Raw genomic sequence first — 19,614 nt, forward strand, 5'->3', positions numbered from 1 at the left:
CATTGCTCACCTGCACAGGAGAAGCTTTGGGCTGAGCTCAGGGTGGCCTTGCAGGGCCTGGAGGAGCCCCAGGAAAGCTGGAGAGAGACAATGGCCAGGGGATGCAGGGACAGCACACAGGGAATGGCTGCCAGTGCCAGAGGGCAGGGCTGGGTGGGATCTTGGCAATGAGGAATTGTTCCCTGGCAGGGCGGGCAGGGCTGGGATGGAATTCCATCCCTGGATCCCTGGCAGTGCCCAAGGCCAGGCTGGACACTGGGGCTGGAGCAGCCTGGGGTAGATGAAGGTGTCCCTGCCCATGGCACTGGCTGTTCTTTAATGTCCCTCCCAACCCAAACCATTCCATGGTATAAATTCTGTATGAAAGCAAAGTCACCTCTTTTCCAATACATGCTTCCATTTTATTTTTTTTTTTAAATTTTGAACAAAGCTTATGAATTGCTGAATTCTAACAGATAAAGGATCTCATGAAGGAAAGACAGGAATTCTTGGTTTCAAGGCCTTTTGTCTGGAGATGAAACTGAAACGTGATTATTTCCTGGCACTCTTCCAGCCTAAATTTTTCTAAACCTAAGCTTTTCTTCCTTATATCCCATCTAACCCTCCTCTCTGACACTTGAAAGCCATTCCCCATTTCCCTGTCACTCCATGCCCTGGTGAAAATCCCTCTCCAGCATTTTTGTAGCCCCTTTATGTATTTATGGAATTTAACTGGTTGGCAATACAAAGGATTGTTAAATTCATAGGAATTCCTGGCACAGAGCAGTGCTGGTGGGGATCCTTTATGTCCTATCAATAAGTTCAACTCAGTAGGTTTTCAACACTCCCATCCTTGAGAATTCATGGTGCAGACACTCCTTTTCCATTTGGGAAGGGATTATTTTCCCTGGCATTTATCAGTGTCTCTGCTGAGGCTGGAGGGTGATGTGAGACAGGAATTTGTAATTTATTTAGTTCAAGGCAATGGTCAAATATGTGGAGCAGGAAACCTGGTGGCAACACTGCTCTTCTGGGAGTGCAGCAGATCCTGTAGAATTGCTTCCCAAATCATTTTGGGGATTTTTTAAATGAAACACAGAAGTGTTGACAGGCCAAGCTCCTTCCTTGAGAAATCAGGGACAAGGGAAGCCAGAGCTGCTGCACTGTGGGTTAGGAATGAAGCTGAGTCTGACACAGTCCTGCAGAAATTATTTCAACCCCTTTCCTTAGTCACTTCATCCCACACAGCTCTTTTTTCACCCTTCATCATTAACATGATTTTCAGCCTAATAATTTTGGTGCCCCTCCTTGATGTCTCTGTGCTGAAAACAGGGGGAAGTGCTCTGACCTGAGACAAAGCCAGAATCGGCTGAATGTAGATTATTTCTGAGCATGCCTCACTAGGCCTGACTTTCTCTTGCCAAATGCTCTCTCTACAAAGGTTTTGTAGCTGTTAAAAGCAGTGAGCAAGATGAAGATCTTTGGGGACAAGAACATCTTCCATAGGAACAGGAAAATATGGGGGAAAAGAAGATTTGAAGCACAGGCTGGGGCTGGGAAAGGATAGGCCTGGAGTTGGATAAGGTGCATATTGTGGGGTTTAGGGATTTATTTCGTGGAGTGGAGGTGCCTATTGTGGGTTTTAGGGAGTTATTTTGCCTTTCCCCTTCCCAGAAGGAGATTTGCTGACAAAGCTGGGCTGTTGGAGCATCAATCCTGCTGTCCCTCAGGAGTGGCAGATGAGTTTTCCTTCAGAGTTTTCCTTCTCTCTATGAGCTGATCCCTCCTTCCTCAGCTCCTCAGGGGGCTGGGAGAAGGGAGAGGGAAACTTCCACCCCTCAGGGAGGGTTCAGACACTTCTGTTTGCTAAAGAAGATTTTGGCAGTGCAGGATCTTTTTTAAAGCCCCAGTTTTTGAGGCGATTCCTGATTTATGGGTTGCCCAAAACACCACGTGTATAAGGGAAAGGCTGGAGGAAGGTACACGGCATTTTCAGTGAACAGCCCCTATTTTCTTCTTGAAATACAACAGCAAAGAGTGGTAATCTGTTGAAGTTCTGACTGCTGAGAATTTGAGACTTTCTGTGCTGCCAGGCACTGACCCCCAAGAGAACACTGCATTGACCTGAGGCCCTGGAGAAGCTTCCAGAATGGAATGACAGAGCTGGGATTGTAGGGGTGGAGTTTGAACAGAAATGTGTGATATCACAGGGTGGGAAACTCAAGAGTTTGGAGTTTTAGAATATAGTAATAGATATGGAGCAAGCCAAAAATCCACCTGCACTGCAGTTCCTCCCAGCTTTGCCTGCCCTGGATTATCAGCTGGAGCATTCCCTCCTTGCAGCCCCACACAGAACACCACAGGCTTTTGCTTCATGGTGGTGAAGAACAGAAAAAAGGCTTTACTTTGATTTGCATCTCCATTTGTGCTCCTGCTCTTTGGGAATACTGGAATGTTCTGCCTGGGAGGTGGTGGGGTCACCACACCTGGGTGTGTTTAACAAAGCCTGGATGTGGCACTGGGTGCCAGGGTTCAGTTGGGGTGTTGGGGCTGGCTTGGACTTGATGATCCTGAAGGTCTCTTCCAATCCAGTGATTCTGGGATTCTGTGGAATTGCAGTGAGGAAATGAATTTTCTCTCAGTGTTCATGAGAAATCTCACTCAGGCTCATCCTGTGCCTGTGCTGTGTGAGGGTGTGCAAAGCAGGAGGGACAGAATGCCTGGGGGGGAATTGTGTTCTTCCAATGCTTAAAGGGGTTCCAGGAGAGCTGCAGAGGGATTTCCCACAAGGCAGGACACAGGGAATGGCTTTAAGCTGAAGGAGAGCAGGGATGGATGGGATATTGGGAAGGAATTGTTCCCTGGGAGGGTGGAGAGAGGATGGAATAGAAGCTGAATAGATCCAAGGTGTCCAAGGACAGACTGGGATAATGTGAGATTGTGGATGGTATCCCTGTCCATGACAGGGATCTTTAAGGTCCCTTCCAACCCAAACCATTCCCTGATTCCATGAGAGGCCATCTCAGCTCTGCTTGGAATCACCAGGGCAGGTGTTGTCTGTCCTACAAGAACACTATGTCCTCATAAATCACTTAAACACATCCTAAAGAGACAGAAAGATGTGAACATCTTCCCTGCCTTCCTTAATCATGGAACAGATTAGGAACAGCATGTAAAAATGGGAGGAGGCAGCAGAAAGAATTTCCCCACTCATAAACAAAACATGGAGACATTTTATTTTTATTTTTCTAATAGTGCCTGACCTTTGTTCCTTTATTCTTCCTTTGAGTTTGGAGCTCGAGTCCATCAAGCCCCACATCCACCAGGCCACCTTCTGGGGCTGACCAGTCCACAAAAGCCAGGCTGTGTCACAACTCTCAGCACATAAAGCGTCAGGAGGAAAAAAAAAAAAACAAACCAGAAACATTTATGGGACAGTGTTGATTTAATTATTAAGGATTCTGTTTGCCTGATTCCTCCCTGCAGCCAGCACCACGGGCTGTTCCTCATTACCTGCCCCACGTATCTTCCCAATCTCACCACAAACAGTTTGGGTTGACCACACCACTTCCCTCTTGAAAGTTAATCCAGTTTGACTCACCCTGAGCAGCTCGGGCAGAGCCAAGGAAAACAAGGCAAAGAATAACCTGCTTGTATCCACTTTGGAAACTTCTCAGAGGCCCTGCTTTCACAGGGCTCCACAGTAGCTCACTATATCTCCCTGCAGCTGCAGAGAAAATCAGGGAAGCCAAAAAAAAGTTCCAGAAGTTAAAATAAAGCCCAGGCAGAGCCACGTGAAATTTATGAGTTCACAGTGGAGTGTTAGTCCAGAGGAGGAACCAACAAATTAAAATAGCCAAACTCATTTCTGTGGAAAACCAGGTAGGCACTGGGTTTGGTAAAAGCAAAGGTCTGAAGTTCAAGGGAGGTGTGCAGCCCCAGTTATGCTCTTTTCTCGGGCAGGAGCAAAGCTCCACATGGTCAAAGTGTGAGCAGCCAGCATCTCCAGGGAGTAAATTGAATTTGGTGTTGCCAAATTGCCCTGGTTTATATAAACACCGAGGCACAGGAGCTGACCTTTCAGGTGCAGGTGCCTTGTTGAGCCCTGGCTGAGGGTGAGTGATGGGGACCTTTCACTGCCTCGAGACATTTGTGATGAAATGTTCCTGTCTGAGCAATTCCTCTGCTGTTTGTACAACCACTGCCCTGTTTGGAGTCACTGCACAGGTGACAAATGTCCTCACCCCTGGCTCTTCCTGCTCAGTGCCTGGGTTTGAAAAAACAGGTGTCTGCTAAGGAAGGCAGGAGCCTCCCTTGAAATGAAAATGTAAACTCCCTCCCTCTGAATTATTATCGTTTTGAAATTATCAGGCAAAGATATGGGAATAGGAATAACAGTTGTTTGCTAGGAAAATTAAAAACACAAACGCAATAGTACAAAAAAGAAAAAAGAAAACAAACCACTGCCAGAGCCAGACCATGCCCTGTCCCCTGTGTGTCAGGGCGGTGTCCCAGCCCCATCCCAGGGGGGCTCAGCCCTCCTGCAGTGCCGGCTGTGGCTCTGCTGCAGCAGGGATCCTGCACAAGGGGGGAGTTTTCCTCTGCAGCTCCAGGGGAAGAGGCAGCTGCTCCTCTGGGAATGCAGGGGGCAAAGGCTGTTCTGCTGTCCCAGCGCCTCAGATTGGATCCAGGCAGGAATGCTTGGCTCCTCCCCTGGGCGGAGCATCTCCCCATGGGATGCTGGGATTGGATCAGCCCTGCAGGGACACTCAGTGGCCATGGACAGAAGGTAATTAATAATTAATGTCCCATGAACAGGAGATAATTAATAATTAATGTCCCATGAACAGCAGAGATCTCCTGGAAGGAGGATTGGCTGTGGGAGAGATAAAGAAAAAACTGCCCCATGAACAGAGAGAACTGCCCCACCTCTGACAGGTGGGGATGGAACACACAGCCCCATTTCCAACCTCAGACACTCAGGATGAGGGAGGGGCTCCAGAAAAGTGATTGAGGTGCTTGAGTGATGTCTCTGTCCAGCAGAAACAGAACCTTCTCCCAAAGGCTGCTCTTGTACCTGGAGTCATGGGGCAGTTCTGTGTGTCTCAACAGAAGATCAAAAGCTCTTGGAGAATGTCCCAGGAAGGTTCTGAAGGTGGGGAAGGGTCTGGAAGGGCTGAGGGCACTGGGATTGTCCAGCTGGAGCAGAGGACACTGAGGGCAGAGCTCCATGGGGCCAGTTCCTGCTGGAGCTGGGCCAGTAGGGATTTAGGTTGGATTTTACGGCAAGGTTCTTGCCCAGAGGGTGCTGGCACTGCCCAGGGAATGGGCACGGCCCCGAGGCTGCCACAGCTCCAGGAGCTGCCCAGGGTGGGATTTTTGGGGGTCTGGGCAGAATTGGAGTTGGATCATCCGTGTGGATCCCTCCCAACGCAGGATATTCCAGGATTCCATGTGTTTTCAGCAGCTTTCCCTTGGAGAGAGGAGGATTTTTGTGCCTGTATTTTATTTTTTCCTTGGTTGCTCCCTGAGCTGGTGCTTGGCTGCTTGGGGCTCATCCTGCACATTCTCCCTCAGACAAATCTCCAGCTCTGCTGCCTCAGCTGTGGCTGGAGGGGATTCCTGGGGCACTTTGGGAAGATACAAACCAAAAAGAAACAAAAGAGGATTTTGGCAAGGCAATGCTTGGCTCGGGGCTCATTCAAACATTGTCAAGGGCTTGGAGTTTTGGGCGTTGAGATGGGAGAAGGGGAAAAGAAAGCAAGGGTTGTAATTTTACAAACTGATTTAAATTTCATGATCAACTTCTTCCCTCCAAACCCAAAGGCTCCATGACTTTTACTTCACTGCCATGACCTAATTCCTGGGGTTATTTCCAGGCAATAATTACACCTCCACAGGAGAGAGGGCACAGATTCAGCAGAAGCTGAGGCGGATCTACCCAAAATAATTGTGGTTCTAGTGGAAATTCACTTGTCCTTTGCTGCTTGTACCTCACAGGCCTCAGCAGCAGAGCTGGGGGAGAGGAGGAAAAATTCCTGCCCCATTCAGAAATGTGTCAGGATTGTTTTTGCGGGTTTGGGAGCTCGGGATAGACCTGAGGATTTTGTGTGTTCATCAGGAGGAGGGAAAGAGTGGGAGGCACCCTGAAGGTCTGTGTACAGAGGGAAAGCAGAGCCTCCACTTGTCCTTTTTCCCAGGAATGTTCCCCCCAAAGCTCTGCTGACACTACTGGGCCAAGTTTCAGTGATGGAAAGGGCTCCCAGCCTGGAATTAGAGCAGAAAATTGGAAATTGGAAGCCCAAGGAGGGTGTGGAGTCTCCATCTCTGGAGATATTCCAGAGCCACCTGGATGTGTTTGTGTGTCAGCTGCTCCAGGTGGCCCTGCCTGGACTGGGGCAGCTCCAGAAGTCCTGAAAATTCTGGGATTCTGCGAGCTGAAGCTCATTTTCTTGAATATATCAGGCAAGAGGGTCTTGATCTGGGCCCTCCCACCTACTCTGGTTTGTCCTGGGACAGAATTCCTTCTTTTTACAAATTTTCCTCTACCTGTGTTCAAAAAAATCGAAAATAATTTTTAAATTATTTTAAAAAGAAGAGCTAAGCAAAAATATCTTGTCAACATATTGTGTAATTACTGTTAAAACACATAGGGAGAAAAATCCAGGACTTCCAAAGGAGGTGCAAGGAGCTCCCTGGGGTTTCCCCAGGTAAAATAGGGAGAGCAGGAATCTGTAAATCCTGGTTCACCTTCTTGGTGTCACTGCCCCCCAAAAAAATGGGATCACTTGGTGGAAAATTGAAATGCTGAGCTTAGGATTGGACCATAAACATCATTTTAGCTGCAGGTATTCCAAGGGAGGAGCAATTCCAGCCAGGGTGAGCTTTGCAGGGGAACTGAGAAGAGAATTTGCCTGGAAGGGTTTCCCAGTGTCCCAGAGCTCCTCTGGATCAGCCTGGCCATGGAGTCAGGGCCTCATTCCCACATTGCCAACCCAGCACTGCTCCTGCTGCTCATTACAGATAGGCCATGAGAATGTAATATATAATATATAATATATAATATATAATATATAATATATAATATATAATATATAATATATAATATATAATATATTATACATAATATAATTTATAATATATAATATATAATATATAATATATAATATATAATATATAATACATTATACATAATATAATTTATAATATATAATGTACAATATACAATATATAATGCATAACATATTATATATGACATAATATATTTAATATATAGCACAGAATATGTAATATTTAATGTAAAATATATAATGTATAATATATAATATATAACATAGAATATATAACATATATCTTAGAATATATAACATAGAATATAGAATATAGAATAATTTACAATATATATATTCTCATATATAATATTAGAATCTCCTGACTGCCACCATGTTCCACGTCTGGAAATGAGGCTCGTGCTATCCAGCACTTCAAAAAAAAACAGGGAAAAAAAATGTGATTGCTGAATGTTATGGTTTTGAAAATGATTTTTTCTTGTAGAGAAGTCTCCATAATATTAATAAGAAGTAAACTGAAGAAAAACTATTCTAGAGGCAGTAAACTGACTGAAATTTTAGGTTTTGTTTCTTTACATTGTCCATGAAAAAGTTATAGGGGGAGCAGAAGTGTTCTAAGGATTTTGTTCTAAGTCTTATTACTCTTTCTTTTAGTTACTGTTAATAAATTTCTCTTTATACCCTTTTAAAGTTTTAAGCCTGCTTTGCCTTTCTCCTAATCCTACCTCACAACAAAAAATAAATACATTAGGAATTAACCAACACAAAACCCACTACACTCTTTAATACATTAATTATAAATTAATCTCAAAATCAGTAATATTTCAAATTAACAAACCAAAACCACCACACTGGTGAATCTCCTCCAAACTCTGCCTGCCTGATTTGTGCTCAGCACAGCAATCAGATTTGGGTCTAATTCTGTTTTTAGAGGGTTTTTATATTATTTTTAATTGATGGAGGAAAGGTTGGTGAGCTCTGGCACTGAGCTAATCCTTCTGAGAGAAGCTCAGGGAAAAAGGGTTGGCCAAGAATTTCATCTCTGACTCAGAGGAAAGCAATGTCTAAGCATTGTTAGCAAAATAATCATGCTTTTTTTTGCATTATAGTTGAAAGCATTTCTGTTTTAAAGGCTTTCTCAGCTTGGTAACCATATAGAAGTGTTATATTTTAATTAATAGAAACACAAAATTGGGTTGGAAATTGTCTCTCTCCATGTTCCTGTGGATCCTTCAGGCCCTGCAAGGCCACCCTGAGGTCACCCCAAAGCTTCTCCTCTCCAGGCTGAACAATCCCACTCCTTCTTGGCCTTTTGCACATTTAATTACGATTATCAATTATTTTACACATCACTTGGTCAATTTGGGCTCTCTCAGCTTATTGCAAATTAAATTCAGGTGATTGACACCTTCCACAATCTCAGGTTGCTCCAAGCCCTGGCCTTGAACACTTCTGTGGGTGAAGAATTCATTGTTTAACAAGAATTTATATTGCAAAAAATAATAATATTTATAATTTGTCCCTGACAAATGATATGATATATTATATTATATTATATTATATTATATTATATTATATTATATTATATTATATTATATTATATTACATTATATTACATTATATATTACTTATAATATTATTTTTTGCATTAAACACAGTGCATTCACTTCCTAGAACGATATGAGTGAGCACATTTCCTCTCATCATTATACAAAATAATCGCATTAATTTTAGCCCCAAGACACAGAACAGTGTTCAGCACTTTATTAATGGACACAATGGAATTTTGGTGATTTTTTTACCCCACTAAAGCTGGACCAAACCTGAATAAAACCAGCCCTGAAAAGAGGGGATGTTTGAATCAAGATCCAGAGTGCCTCTAAGGCAAACAAGTTTATTTAAACTCACTCCTTCCTTTGGTTAAAGCCTGGCCAGACTCTGCATTTTCCTGGGAATAATCCCATTTTTGGGTGTGAAATTTCCTTTTCCACACGGGAAAAATGGAGAGAAGGGGAAGAATTCGGGGACAAAGGCTCAGCTTAGTTAAACTCCCCTGTTTTGGTTTAAAACCACACTGACCTCCAACCTTCCCTCGTGGGATGGGGAATTGGGAAAAAAAAAACCCCATGGGTTGGGATAAGAATGGTTTAATAATTGAAATTGGAAAATGAAGAAAGAAAAAGGATAAATAATAAATAATAGTAGGATAAAGGATAAATAATAATTTTAATAATAATATTTTATTTATTATTCTTTAATAAAAGGAGAGAAATTAAAAAAAAAACTCTCAAAAAACAATGAGAGTGGATGACAGCAAGTGACAGAAGAGTGGCGTAGTTAAAAGGAAAAAACTTGATTAAAAGATAAAAAAACCCCATAAAATCATAGAATGGATTTGTTTGGAAAGGACCCTAAAGATCTCCTGATTCCACCCGGACAGGGATATCCATTAACCCATTCCAGCAGTGTTTGCTTGGAAAATGGTCCTGGTTTTCCACAGAAATTCCAGCTGGAAGGACGAGAGCAGCAATTCCTTTCCTCATCCTCTGCGTTATCCAATTCTGCCTCTCTGACCCGGAAAGCATCTAAAGATGTCTGCAAAAATTAAAAAAAAAACATAATTAAAGGGAAATTTCGATTTTCAAAAATACAAAAAAATTCAATTTCACTTCCTTGGCCTCTCCTTTACCCAATTCTGCCTCTCCGAGCCTGAAAGCATCTAAGAATTCCTGCCAAAAAAATTTTAAGGAAAATTCAAAATTTCAAAGGAAAATAAAAGTTCCTTGGCCTATTCTGCCTCTCTGAACCTGAAAGGCATCTAAGAATAAATAAAATAAAAATATACAAATGCAGAAATAAAATTTTAAAAAAAATTAAAGGAAAATTCAAAATTTCAAAGGAAGGTGAAGGTTCCTTGGCCTACCCTGCCTCTCTGAGCCTGAAAGGATCTAAGGATTCCTAAAAAATAAAAAAGAATTAAAGGAAAATTCCAAAATTCCAAATTTTAAAGGAAAATAAAGATTTCTTGGCCTCTGCTTTACCCCATTCTGCCTCTCTGAGCCTGAAAGAATGTCTGCAAAAATTAAAAAAAAAATAAAGGAAAACTCAAAAATTCAAAGGAAAATAAAGGTTCCTTGGCCTATTCTGTCTCTCTGAACCTGAAAGGATCTAAGGATGCCTGCAATTATTTTTTTTTTTTGCCTTTAATTTTTAAATTAAAAAAAAATTAAAGGAAAATTCAAAATTTCAAGGGAAAATTTAAAGGAAATTTTGTTTCTTTTCCTGCACTTGTGCATCCCAGCCTGAGTCTGGCATTCCCAGGGAAGCAGGAATTTGCTGCTGTCATTTCCCCATCTCCAATGCCAAAATCTGGCCCCTGTCCAGGCCTGAGTGTTCCAGGGCTCTCCCAGGCTGTAAAAATGCATTTCCCTGCCATTCCCAGGGGAAACACGTTCATCTTGCCCTGCCTTCCCATTTTGTAATATTCAAAAAAATATTAAAAAATATATTCCATGGCAAAAAGTCCTCCTGACCTCACTCAGGCAGCGTTTGGAAGGGAAAATCTAAAAAAAAAAAGGTGAAAAAGACCCTAAATCCTGTGGTTTAGCCAAGTTGGCTGCATGTCCTGTTTATTGCAGCATCCCCAACACTGACCCTGCAAGCTGAGGGGGGAAAATGTTCATTTTTCTTTTCTCTGTTAATTGATCCTTTTCTCTGCTAATTGATTACCCTGCAAGCTGAGGGGGGAAAATGTTCATTTTTCTTTTCTCCTAAAGAGAAGGAGTTTTGGTTTTGGTTTGTTCATATGAGATTTCACTGATTTTGAGATTTCTCAGCTAGTGTGTTAAAGAGTGTGGTGGCTTTGGTGTTGGTTAACACCAAAGAGAAAGAGTTGAAGTTAACACTTAAAGGGAAAGAGTTTTGGTTTTGGTTTGTTAATTTGAAATATTACTGATTTTGAGATTTCTCAGTTAACGTGTTCAAGAGTGTGATGGCTTTGGTGTTGGTCAATTCCTAATGTATTTATTTTTTGTTCTGAGGTAGGATTAGGAGAAAGGGAAAGCAGGTTTAAAACTTCAAATGGGTGTAAAGAGAAATTTATTAACAGGAACTAAAAGAAAGAATAATAAGGTTTTCTCTCTGTCTCAATCCTTGTGAGAAATCTCTGGGGACACGAGGAGGGCAAGAAGGCAGTGGTTCCTCCTCATGTGAGCTCTGTGCCAAGGTTTCCCTTCAACAGCTGCAAGTTTGAGTGATTTTCATCAAGATTTGTGGCCAAAGTGCTTCAGCAGAGCCAAAGCAACTTCCAGACCCCTTCCTGCTGCTCTTTTCCATCCTGGAAAAGGGAGGGGAGCAGGTTCCAGCCCCCTTCCTGCTGCTCTTTTCCATCCTGGAAAAGGGAGGGGAGCAGGTTCCAGCCCCCTTCCTGCTGCTCTTTTCCATCCTGGAAAAGGGAGGGGAGCAGCTTCCAGAGCCCTTCCTGCTGCTCTTTTCCATCCTGGAAAAGGGAGGGGAGCAGCTTCCAGCCCCCTTCCTGCTGCTCTTTTCCATCCTGGAAAAGGGAGGGGAGCAGCTTCCAGACCCCTTCCTGCTGCTCTTTTCCATCCTGGAAAAGGGAGGGGAGCAGCTTCCAGAGCCCTTCCTGCTGCTCTTTTCCATCCTGGAAAAGGGAGGGGAGCAGCTTCCAGACCCCTTCCTGCTGCTCTTTTCCATCCTGGAAAAGGGAGCAGGTTCCACACCCCGTTCCTGCTGCTCTTTTCCATCCTGGCAAAGGGAGCTCTGGCCTTGTGGTCACCTCACGGGGCTGGCAGGGCAGAGTGGCTGTCCCAGGGTCACCTCCTGGCCCTGGGCAGGGCACCTCATTGCTCTGGCATTCCATTTTCCACCTGCAGAAAAGGGTTAATAACAGTGCTGCCCGTGCCAGGGGTGAGCTGAGGATATTTGGTCTGCCCCAGCAAGGTGTTTAGAGGGGAACTTCAAAGCCCAGCTAATAAACACCAAAATGCAGGTCGCCCTCACAAAGGGCTGCCTGTGCTTTGAGAGTGGCTTGGGAGAAATATTTATATTTGTTACGTTTTTTTCTGACGCGCTTCTTCACTTCTCTCCTGCAGAGCTCTGGTGCCAAACAGGTTCTGTGCACTCAGAGGAGGAGGAATAATAAATAGATTTTTTTTTTTCTTGCTGGGGATAAGGAGGGTAAAGAGGCACTTTTGGAGCTGCTTCTTGAGGTGACAATTGCCTGGCCTTGCTTCTGAGTGTTTCCCACTCAACATGAAAATGGAGCCATAAAAGCAGCAGAGTTCTTCTGAGGAAGAACCTGTTGGTGCTTCTCTTTCTCCCAAATGGAATTTCCACAAATTCAAGGGATGAGGCAGAACTTGGCTGTGTCCCTGCACTCCTGGGAATCCCAGGTTGTGGAACAGGGCCCACACAGGAGGCTGGAACACCCCCAAAATTCAGATTGATGCTCTGGGGCAGCACAGGGAGGGGTGGGGAGGTCCAAGTTTTGCTCAGTGGGCACAGGGTATGAAGATATCATGGAAATCAGGAGGAATTTTGGACATTAAAGGGTTGTTAACGGTTGTTAAACCTTCAGATGGGCTGCCCAGGGAGGTTTGGAGGGCCCATCCCTGGAGATGCCCACCAGAGGTGGCACTCAGCGCTCTGGGCACAGCTGGGACTCCCTGGGATCCTGCGTTTCCAACCTTTGGGATGCTGTCAGACAGGCAGAGATCCTCCCACAGCCTGGAGCAGCCTGGCACTGCAGGGTCAGGAGAGCTGGGAGGGAAGGGGAGGGCACAGGAGATCGAGCTTGGCCTTCCTGCTCTCCTTTCAAAGCAGGAGAAGTCTGGGGAGGATCTGAAATCAGGAATAAAAGCCAGCGTGGGGCTGCACTTGGAAGGATGCGGCTCTTGGCTCTGCCAGCCCTGGGTTGATCCTGCTGGAGCTTAAAATAATCCCCATGGATGAGGTATTTTACACATCTTGTGTGACTCCACGTGTTGGCATTCACATCCAGGGTCAGGAGCCCAAGGCTGGAGGAACTTCCAGCTTCTCTCTGCTGACAAATGCAGCATTTGCTCCCGACCAACCAGAATGGCAGATAAAAGTCCTTTTAAAAGTCCTTTTCATCTGTCTTCCCTTCTCCCCTCCTTTTTTATTTCTATTTTATTTTTTTTTTTAAGCCCTAATGGCTCTCTTTAATGATGAAACCACTGCTATATAATATGTCTTTTTATATTTTAATTCCTCCCCCTCCCCTTGGGATAATTTACAGCACAGTGTGGAATCTGAGACAGTTCAAGCTGTGCCAAAGGGCCTGGCAAGGGGAAGAAATGCCGAGCCACTGAGATTTGGAACCATAAGACGAGTTATAAAATTTAATTTTAGAAATGCAGCTACTGGGAACTGCTTTTAAATGCACATTTTCCTTTTAGTGCATAAAATGGGCCTGTGTCTTGATTGAGCTGTCAGGGTGGCTTGAAAGAGCTCTCTGTGGAGGAAGGGGCCTACAGGGCTCTGCAGAGAACTTTTTGTTGCTTATTCAGTGATCTTCAACATTGAGAGAGGGATTTTTAGAAATGTTTATGGATTCAAAGTTAAGGGAGGGAGTGTGGAATAAGGAATAGTGAATAAAAAAATAAAATAATGCCTACTTTTTATGTAATCACAGAATGGTTTGGGGTGGAAAAGACCTTAAATATTATCTCATTCCATTCCCTGCCATGACAGGGACACCTTCCACTGTCCCAGGCTGCTCCCAGCCTCAGTGTCCAACCTGGCCTTGGGCACTGCCAGGGATCCAGGGGCAGCCACAGCTGCTCTGGGAATTCCATCCCAGCCCTGCCCACCCTGCCAGGGAACAATTCCTCATTCCCAAGATCCCATCCAGCCCTGCCTCCCTTTACCTTAAGGCCATTCCCCCTTTTCTTGTCACAAGTTCCCCTGTTTCTTCAAGGGAACAAGTAGAAAAATGAAGATGTTTGACCTCTGGGCTGGAGATTTGGGCTGCATTCCTGGCAGGACAGCAGGGTCCAATGGAGAGAAGGACAAAAGACAAAGCACAAAGATCCATGAGGCAGCTGATGTCCTGAGACAAATGCAATGTGCAGAAATCATGGAATCATAGAATAGAACCATGGAGTGTCCTGAGTGGGAAGGGACCCACAAGGATCTTCCAGTGCCACCCCTGGCCCTGCCCAGACCCCCAACAACCCCACCCTGGGCATCCCCGGCAGTGCTGTCCAAAAGCTCCTGGAGCTCTGGCAGCCTCAGGGCTGGGACCTTGGAAAAGGTTGGCACAGCTGGCATTGTTCACCTGCACAGGAGAAGCTTTGGGCTGAGCTCAGGGTGGCCTTGCAGGGCCTGGAGGAGCCCCAGGAAAGCTGGAGAGAGACAATGGCCAGGGGATGCAGGGACAGCACACAGGGAATGGCTGCCAGTGCCAGAGGGCAGGGCTGGGTGGGATCCTGGCAATGAGGAATTGTTCCCTGGCAGGGTGGGCAGGGGCTGGGATGGAATTCCATCCCTGGATCCCTGGCAGTGCCCAAGGCCAGGTCAGACACTGGGGTTGGGAGCAGCCTGGGACAGTGGAAAAATGAAATGTGTCACCTCAGTCCTTCCAGCTGATTCTAGATGTGTTCCAATGCTGTCCTGGCTCTCTGGGACCTTCCCTGTCCCCTCCCAGGCCTGGAGCTCCATGGGGACTGTGCTCCAAGGACTGCTGTGGGAAGTGCTGGACCCTGTAATTCCCACAGGGACGTGCCCAAGTCCTCTGTGCCCTGCTGATCCTCAAAATTCAGTATTTCCCCCCTTGGAGATGTGTGTGGTGGGACCTCACATTCCTGGAGCTCCCAGTGGCGCCAAGAGAAACCTCATTATCCCAGTTCCAGTTCTGCTGGTTTTCATTTCCCATTCCTGTCCATAAAACCATTGCAAAAGAACCCAAAAGCAGGATTTGATTTGGTTTGTTATTTTTCAGCCCTGTAGCACTTGTCTGGTTGTGGTGCCTGGTGACAATCTGGGATGGAATTTTTGAGGAGTTATCCCAGTGCAGGTTTAGCACAGGGGCCGTTTCCTCCTTTTAGAAACCACAGGAAGGGTAGAAAGACCCTGAAATTTTCAGTGGCTCTGGTTCTTCAGCCCTGGGCACCTCTCAGGCTGCCCCACAATAAGACTGCAAAGCTTTAGAGATAATTTCGCTTTCATTTCAGACAGTCCCAGGTTAGGACATTCACCAGCAGATCAGGGGTTGCAAAAACCAGGGAAAAAAATTTAAAATAAACCAAAACCAACCGACCTCATGTACCAAGTGAGCTTTTCTGATCTTTTTCCCCCCCCTCCCACACTAGGACATCGTCAGAAAATAGATGAGCAGACAAAGCCCGGCAGCTTGTCCTTTTCTGAGCGCCTGAGCGAGCTGGAGCAGTTGCGTCGCACGGCCATGAGGGTCAGCCCACACCACCCAGCCCCCACACCCAACCCTCGAGCCTCCTTGAACCACAGCACAGCTTTTAACCCTCAGCCTCAGAGTCAGATTCAGGGTAAGTACCCAAAATCCTCCCCCCGCTCGCCCACCTCCATCCCTGCGGCCTACGCGGGCTCACGGCCCCTCTGTGGTTCCATCTCTTTGGGGCTCTCCTAGGAGATCTTTGACACATGAGAGTCTTTAAGGAGTGGAAAGAGGAGATTTTTCATGGATATTTGGATTTTGGGAAGCCTGGCAGATTTTAAGGAGTCCATTCTAGTCCTCCATGCTGTGGCCTTCGGGGGCTCACAGCCTTGCTCTGCTTCCACTTCTTCTTGGCTTTCCTTGGATATCCTCGAAATGTGAGAGCCTTTGAGGAGTGAAAAGAGGGGCTTCCCAATGGATGTTTGGATTTTTGAAAGCTTGGATGTTTGAATTTAGGAATTTGGGGATGTTTTAAGATGTCCATTCTTTTCCTCCCTCCGCTCGCCCACCTCCACCCCGCAGCCTACACAGGCTCATGGCCCCACTGTGCTTCCATCTCTTTGGAGCACTCCTTGCAGATCTTTGGATCTTTGACAGGTGAGAGAGACACATGAGAGTCTTTAAGGAGTGAAAATGGGAGCTTTTTCATGGATGTTTGGATTTTTGGGAAGCCTGGATGGTTGAATTTGGGAATTTGGGGATGTTTTAAGATGTCCATTCTAATCCTCCCCCTGCTCGCCCACCTCCATCCCTGCAGCCTGTGGGGGCTCACGGCCCTGCTGGGCTTCCATCTCTTTGGGGCTCTCCTTGGAGATCTTTGACACAAGAGTCTTTAAGGAGTGAAAAGAGGAGCTTTTTCATGGATGTTTGAATTTTGGGAAGCCTGGACAGTTCAATTTGGGGATGTTTTAAGAAGACCATTCTAATCCTCTCTCCATTCCCCCACCCCATGGCCTACACAGGCTCATGGCCCCATTGTGCTTCCATCTCTTTGGGGCTCTCCTTGGAGATTTTTGACACATGAGAGTCTTTGAGGAGTGAAAAGAGGAGCTTTTTTCATGGATGTTTGGATTTCGGAAGCCTGGATGTTTGAATTTGGGAATGTTTTAAGATGTCCATTCTAATCCTCCCCCCGCTCGCCCACCTCCATCCCTGCAGCCTGTGGGGGCTCACGGCCCTGCTGAGATTCCATCTCTTTGGGGCTCTCCTTGGAGATCTTTGACACAAGAGTCTTTAAGGAGTGAAAATGGGAGCTTTTTCATGGATGTTTGAATTTTGGGAAGCCTGGACGGTTCAATTTGGGGATGTTTTAAGAAGTCCATTCTAATCCTCTCTCCATTCCCCCACCCCATGGCCTACACAGGCTCATGGCCCCACTGTGCTTCCGTCTCTTTGGGGCTCTCCTTGGAGATTTTTGACACATGAGAGTCTTTGAGGACTAAAAAGAGGAGCTTTTCCGTCGGTGTTTGGATTTGGGGAATCCTGGCAGCTTTTAAGAAGTCCATTCTAGTCCTCTATCCTTTGGCCTATGGGGGATTGCAGCCCTGCTCTGCTTCCACTTCTTTTAGGCTCTCCTTGGAGATCCTTGACATGTGAGAGCCTTTGAGGAGTGAAAAGAGGGGCTTCCAAATGAATGCTTGGATTTTGGGAAGCCTGGATGGTTGAATTTGGGAATTTGGGAAGCCTGGCAGGTTTTAGCAGGTCCATTCTAGTCCTCCCCCTGCTTGCCCACCTCCATCCCTGCAGCCTACAGGAGCTCATGGCCCCACTGTGGTTCCATCTCTGGGGCTCCCCTTGGAGATTTTTGACATATGACAGTATTTAAGGAGTGAAAAGAGGAGCTTTATCATGGATGTTTGGATTTGGGGAAGCCTGGATGGTTGAATTTGGGGATGTTTTAAGAAGACCATTCTAATCCTCTCTCCATTCCCCCACCCCATGGCCTACAGAGGCTCATGGCCCCATTGTGCTTCCATCTCTTTGGGACTCTCCTTGGAGATTTTTGACACATGAGAGTCTTTGAGGAGTGAAAAGAGGAGCTTTTCCATTGGTGTTTGGATTTGGGGAATCCTGGCAGGTTTTAAGGAGTCTGTTCTATTCCTCTACCCCTGGCCTACAGGGCATTGCAGCCCTGCTCTGCTTCCACTTCTTTTAGGCTCTCCTTGGAGATTTTTGACACATGAGAGTCTTTGAGGAGTGAAAAGAGGAGCTTTTTTCATGGATGTTTGGATTTGGGAAGCCTGGATGTTTGAATTTGGGAATGTTTTAAGATGTCCATTCTAATCCTCCCTCCGCTCGCCCACCTCCATCCCTGCAGCCTGTGGGGGCTCACGGCCCTGCTGAGATTCCATCTCTTTGGGGCTCTCCTTGGAGATCTTTGACACAAGAGTCTTTAAGGAGTGAAAATGGGAGCTTTTTCATGGATGTTTGAATTTTGGGAAGCCTGGATGGTTCAATCTGGGGATGTTTTAAGAAGTCCATTCTAATCCTCTCTCCATTCCCCCACCCCATGGCCTACACTGGCTCATGGCCCCACTGTGCTTCCATCTCTTTGGGGCTCTCCTTGGAGATTTTTGACACATGAGAGCCTTTGAGCAGTGAAAAAAGGAGCTTCCCAATGGATGTTTGGATGTTGGGAAGCCTGGCAGTTTTAAGGGGCCTGTTCTGTGTCTTCCCAGTGTCAGCCCAGCTCATGGGTTTTGTTTGCCTCTGCCTGCAGAACCAATGTTTGTCTTGCAAAGCCAGGACTTGTTTCAGGTGTATTTCCCAATGGACATTTGTCCATGAGGGTGCTGGAGAGAGAGGGAAATGCTTTGACCTTTCCCAGGAAGGCAGTAGCAAAGAGAGCTTTGCAAAATTCTCCATGCTCCCAAAATTTCCTCTGAGTGCTGAGGCTTTCCTAGGACAGGCTGCCTTGCAGGTGTTTCTGTGGCTGGTGGTTTTCCAGGGGGTTTTGTTGGAATGAAAACCTGCAAAAGGGTCACTCAGGAGTCTGATTTCCTCCCAGGCTCGGATGAAACCGAGTTATCCAGCTTGGAATCTTATCTGGCATCTCCTGGAGCTGAGCCTGTCCCTGTTAAAATTCCTGCTGAAATTTGGGCAGTGGGTCAGGTCACTGAGCACTATCAAAATGCAGATTCATGGGGAGATGGACCCAAAAAAGTGGAGAGTGTTGGTTTTAGCAGGTGCTGCTCCTAACAGAGTATTCATCTCTTTTTCCAACCAGAAGGAAATGGGCTCAGTCAAGGCTCTCTGCTGGGATTTTGGAGAGGAATAGTTACAGTGAATTGGGAATAGTTCTTATTTTGGGATTTCTTTCTGAGAGCAGGGTGCTCCTTCCTGCAGGCAGGAAAGGTTATCACTCACCTCAGGCAACTCTTGGAACTTTCCTTTATTCCCAGGGCTTGGAAGGTCTGTGGCTTAGTGGACTTACTGCAAATCTGATGGGTCTGGGGTACTTTTGATAATCACAGAATCAGGGAATGGTTTGGATTGGAAAGGACCTTAAAGATCATTTATTTTCAACCCAAACCATGGGCAGGGACACCTTCCACTATCCCAGGCTGCTCCAAGCCCAATCCAGGCTGGCCTTGGATGCTTCCAGGGATAGGGAAGCCACAAAATTCTGTGGGCAAACTGTGTCTTCCTCACGGGGAAGATCATCTCCCCAAAACCCCAATCTAACCATACTAAACCCTACTGATTTTACCACTAAAAATCAGCCAATGACCATGTGCTCTACAAAGCAAAAAGAAACTGGAAGCACCACCCAGCTCCTTCCCTTGGCTGGAGCAATTCCAGGTCAGCTCAGGCGAAGGATCCAACCCCTCACATCCCCCTCACTCCTCTCCCTGATTTGCAGAGCAATCCACGCTGGCTTTCTCCTGCTCACAGCTCTGTTCCTATTTAAAAAAACCCAAATTTTATTGTGGCTGCTCAGCAGAGCAGACGTGGGTGGAGGTGGCAGCCTCACATTCTTCAGCTTCTTGGGAACACTTTCTGCCTGGCAGAGTATCAGGTTTAACACCCAGGATCCCTTTTCCCTGCTTCCCTGTGGAATTCCCGATGGGTTTTTCATGCAGGGCCTGGTTCCAGCTGCTCCCTGTGGGAATA

General features: G+C 45.9%; 1 protein-coding gene and 1 long non-coding RNA gene across 5 annotated transcripts in view; both read left to right on the forward strand.

The window, feature by feature from the left end:
• Positions 1-19,614, forward strand: part of LOC128948978 (uncharacterized) — a 517,990-nt gene that overhangs the window by 339,013 nt on the left and 159,363 nt on the right. The gene's annotated exons all lie outside the window — the stretch shown is intronic.
• RUNX1 (RUNX family transcription factor 1) overlaps positions 1-19,614 on the forward strand; it is a 90,465-nt gene that overhangs the window by 34,545 nt on the left and 36,306 nt on the right. For 3 of the 4 annotated variants that reach the window (XM_054293736.1, XM_054293738.1, XM_054293740.1), the window contains exon 4: positions 15,401-15,592. In XM_054293736.1, coding sequence (XP_054149711.1) covers positions 15,401-15,592 — 192 coding nt within the window. Of the gene's footprint in view, positions 1-15,400; positions 15,593-19,513; positions 19,520-19,614 lie in introns of all 4 variants that reach the window. The other variant, XM_054293739.1, reaches the window with a different exon arrangement.

The sequence above is a fragment of the Melozone crissalis genome, unplaced genomic scaffold (assembly GCF_028551555.1).
Source record: "Melozone crissalis strain CALT ecotype California unplaced genomic scaffold, PUWL_Pcris_2 ptg000187l_1, whole genome shotgun sequence".
Lineage (NCBI taxonomy): Eukaryota > Metazoa > Chordata > Aves > Passeriformes > Passerellidae > Melozone > Melozone crissalis.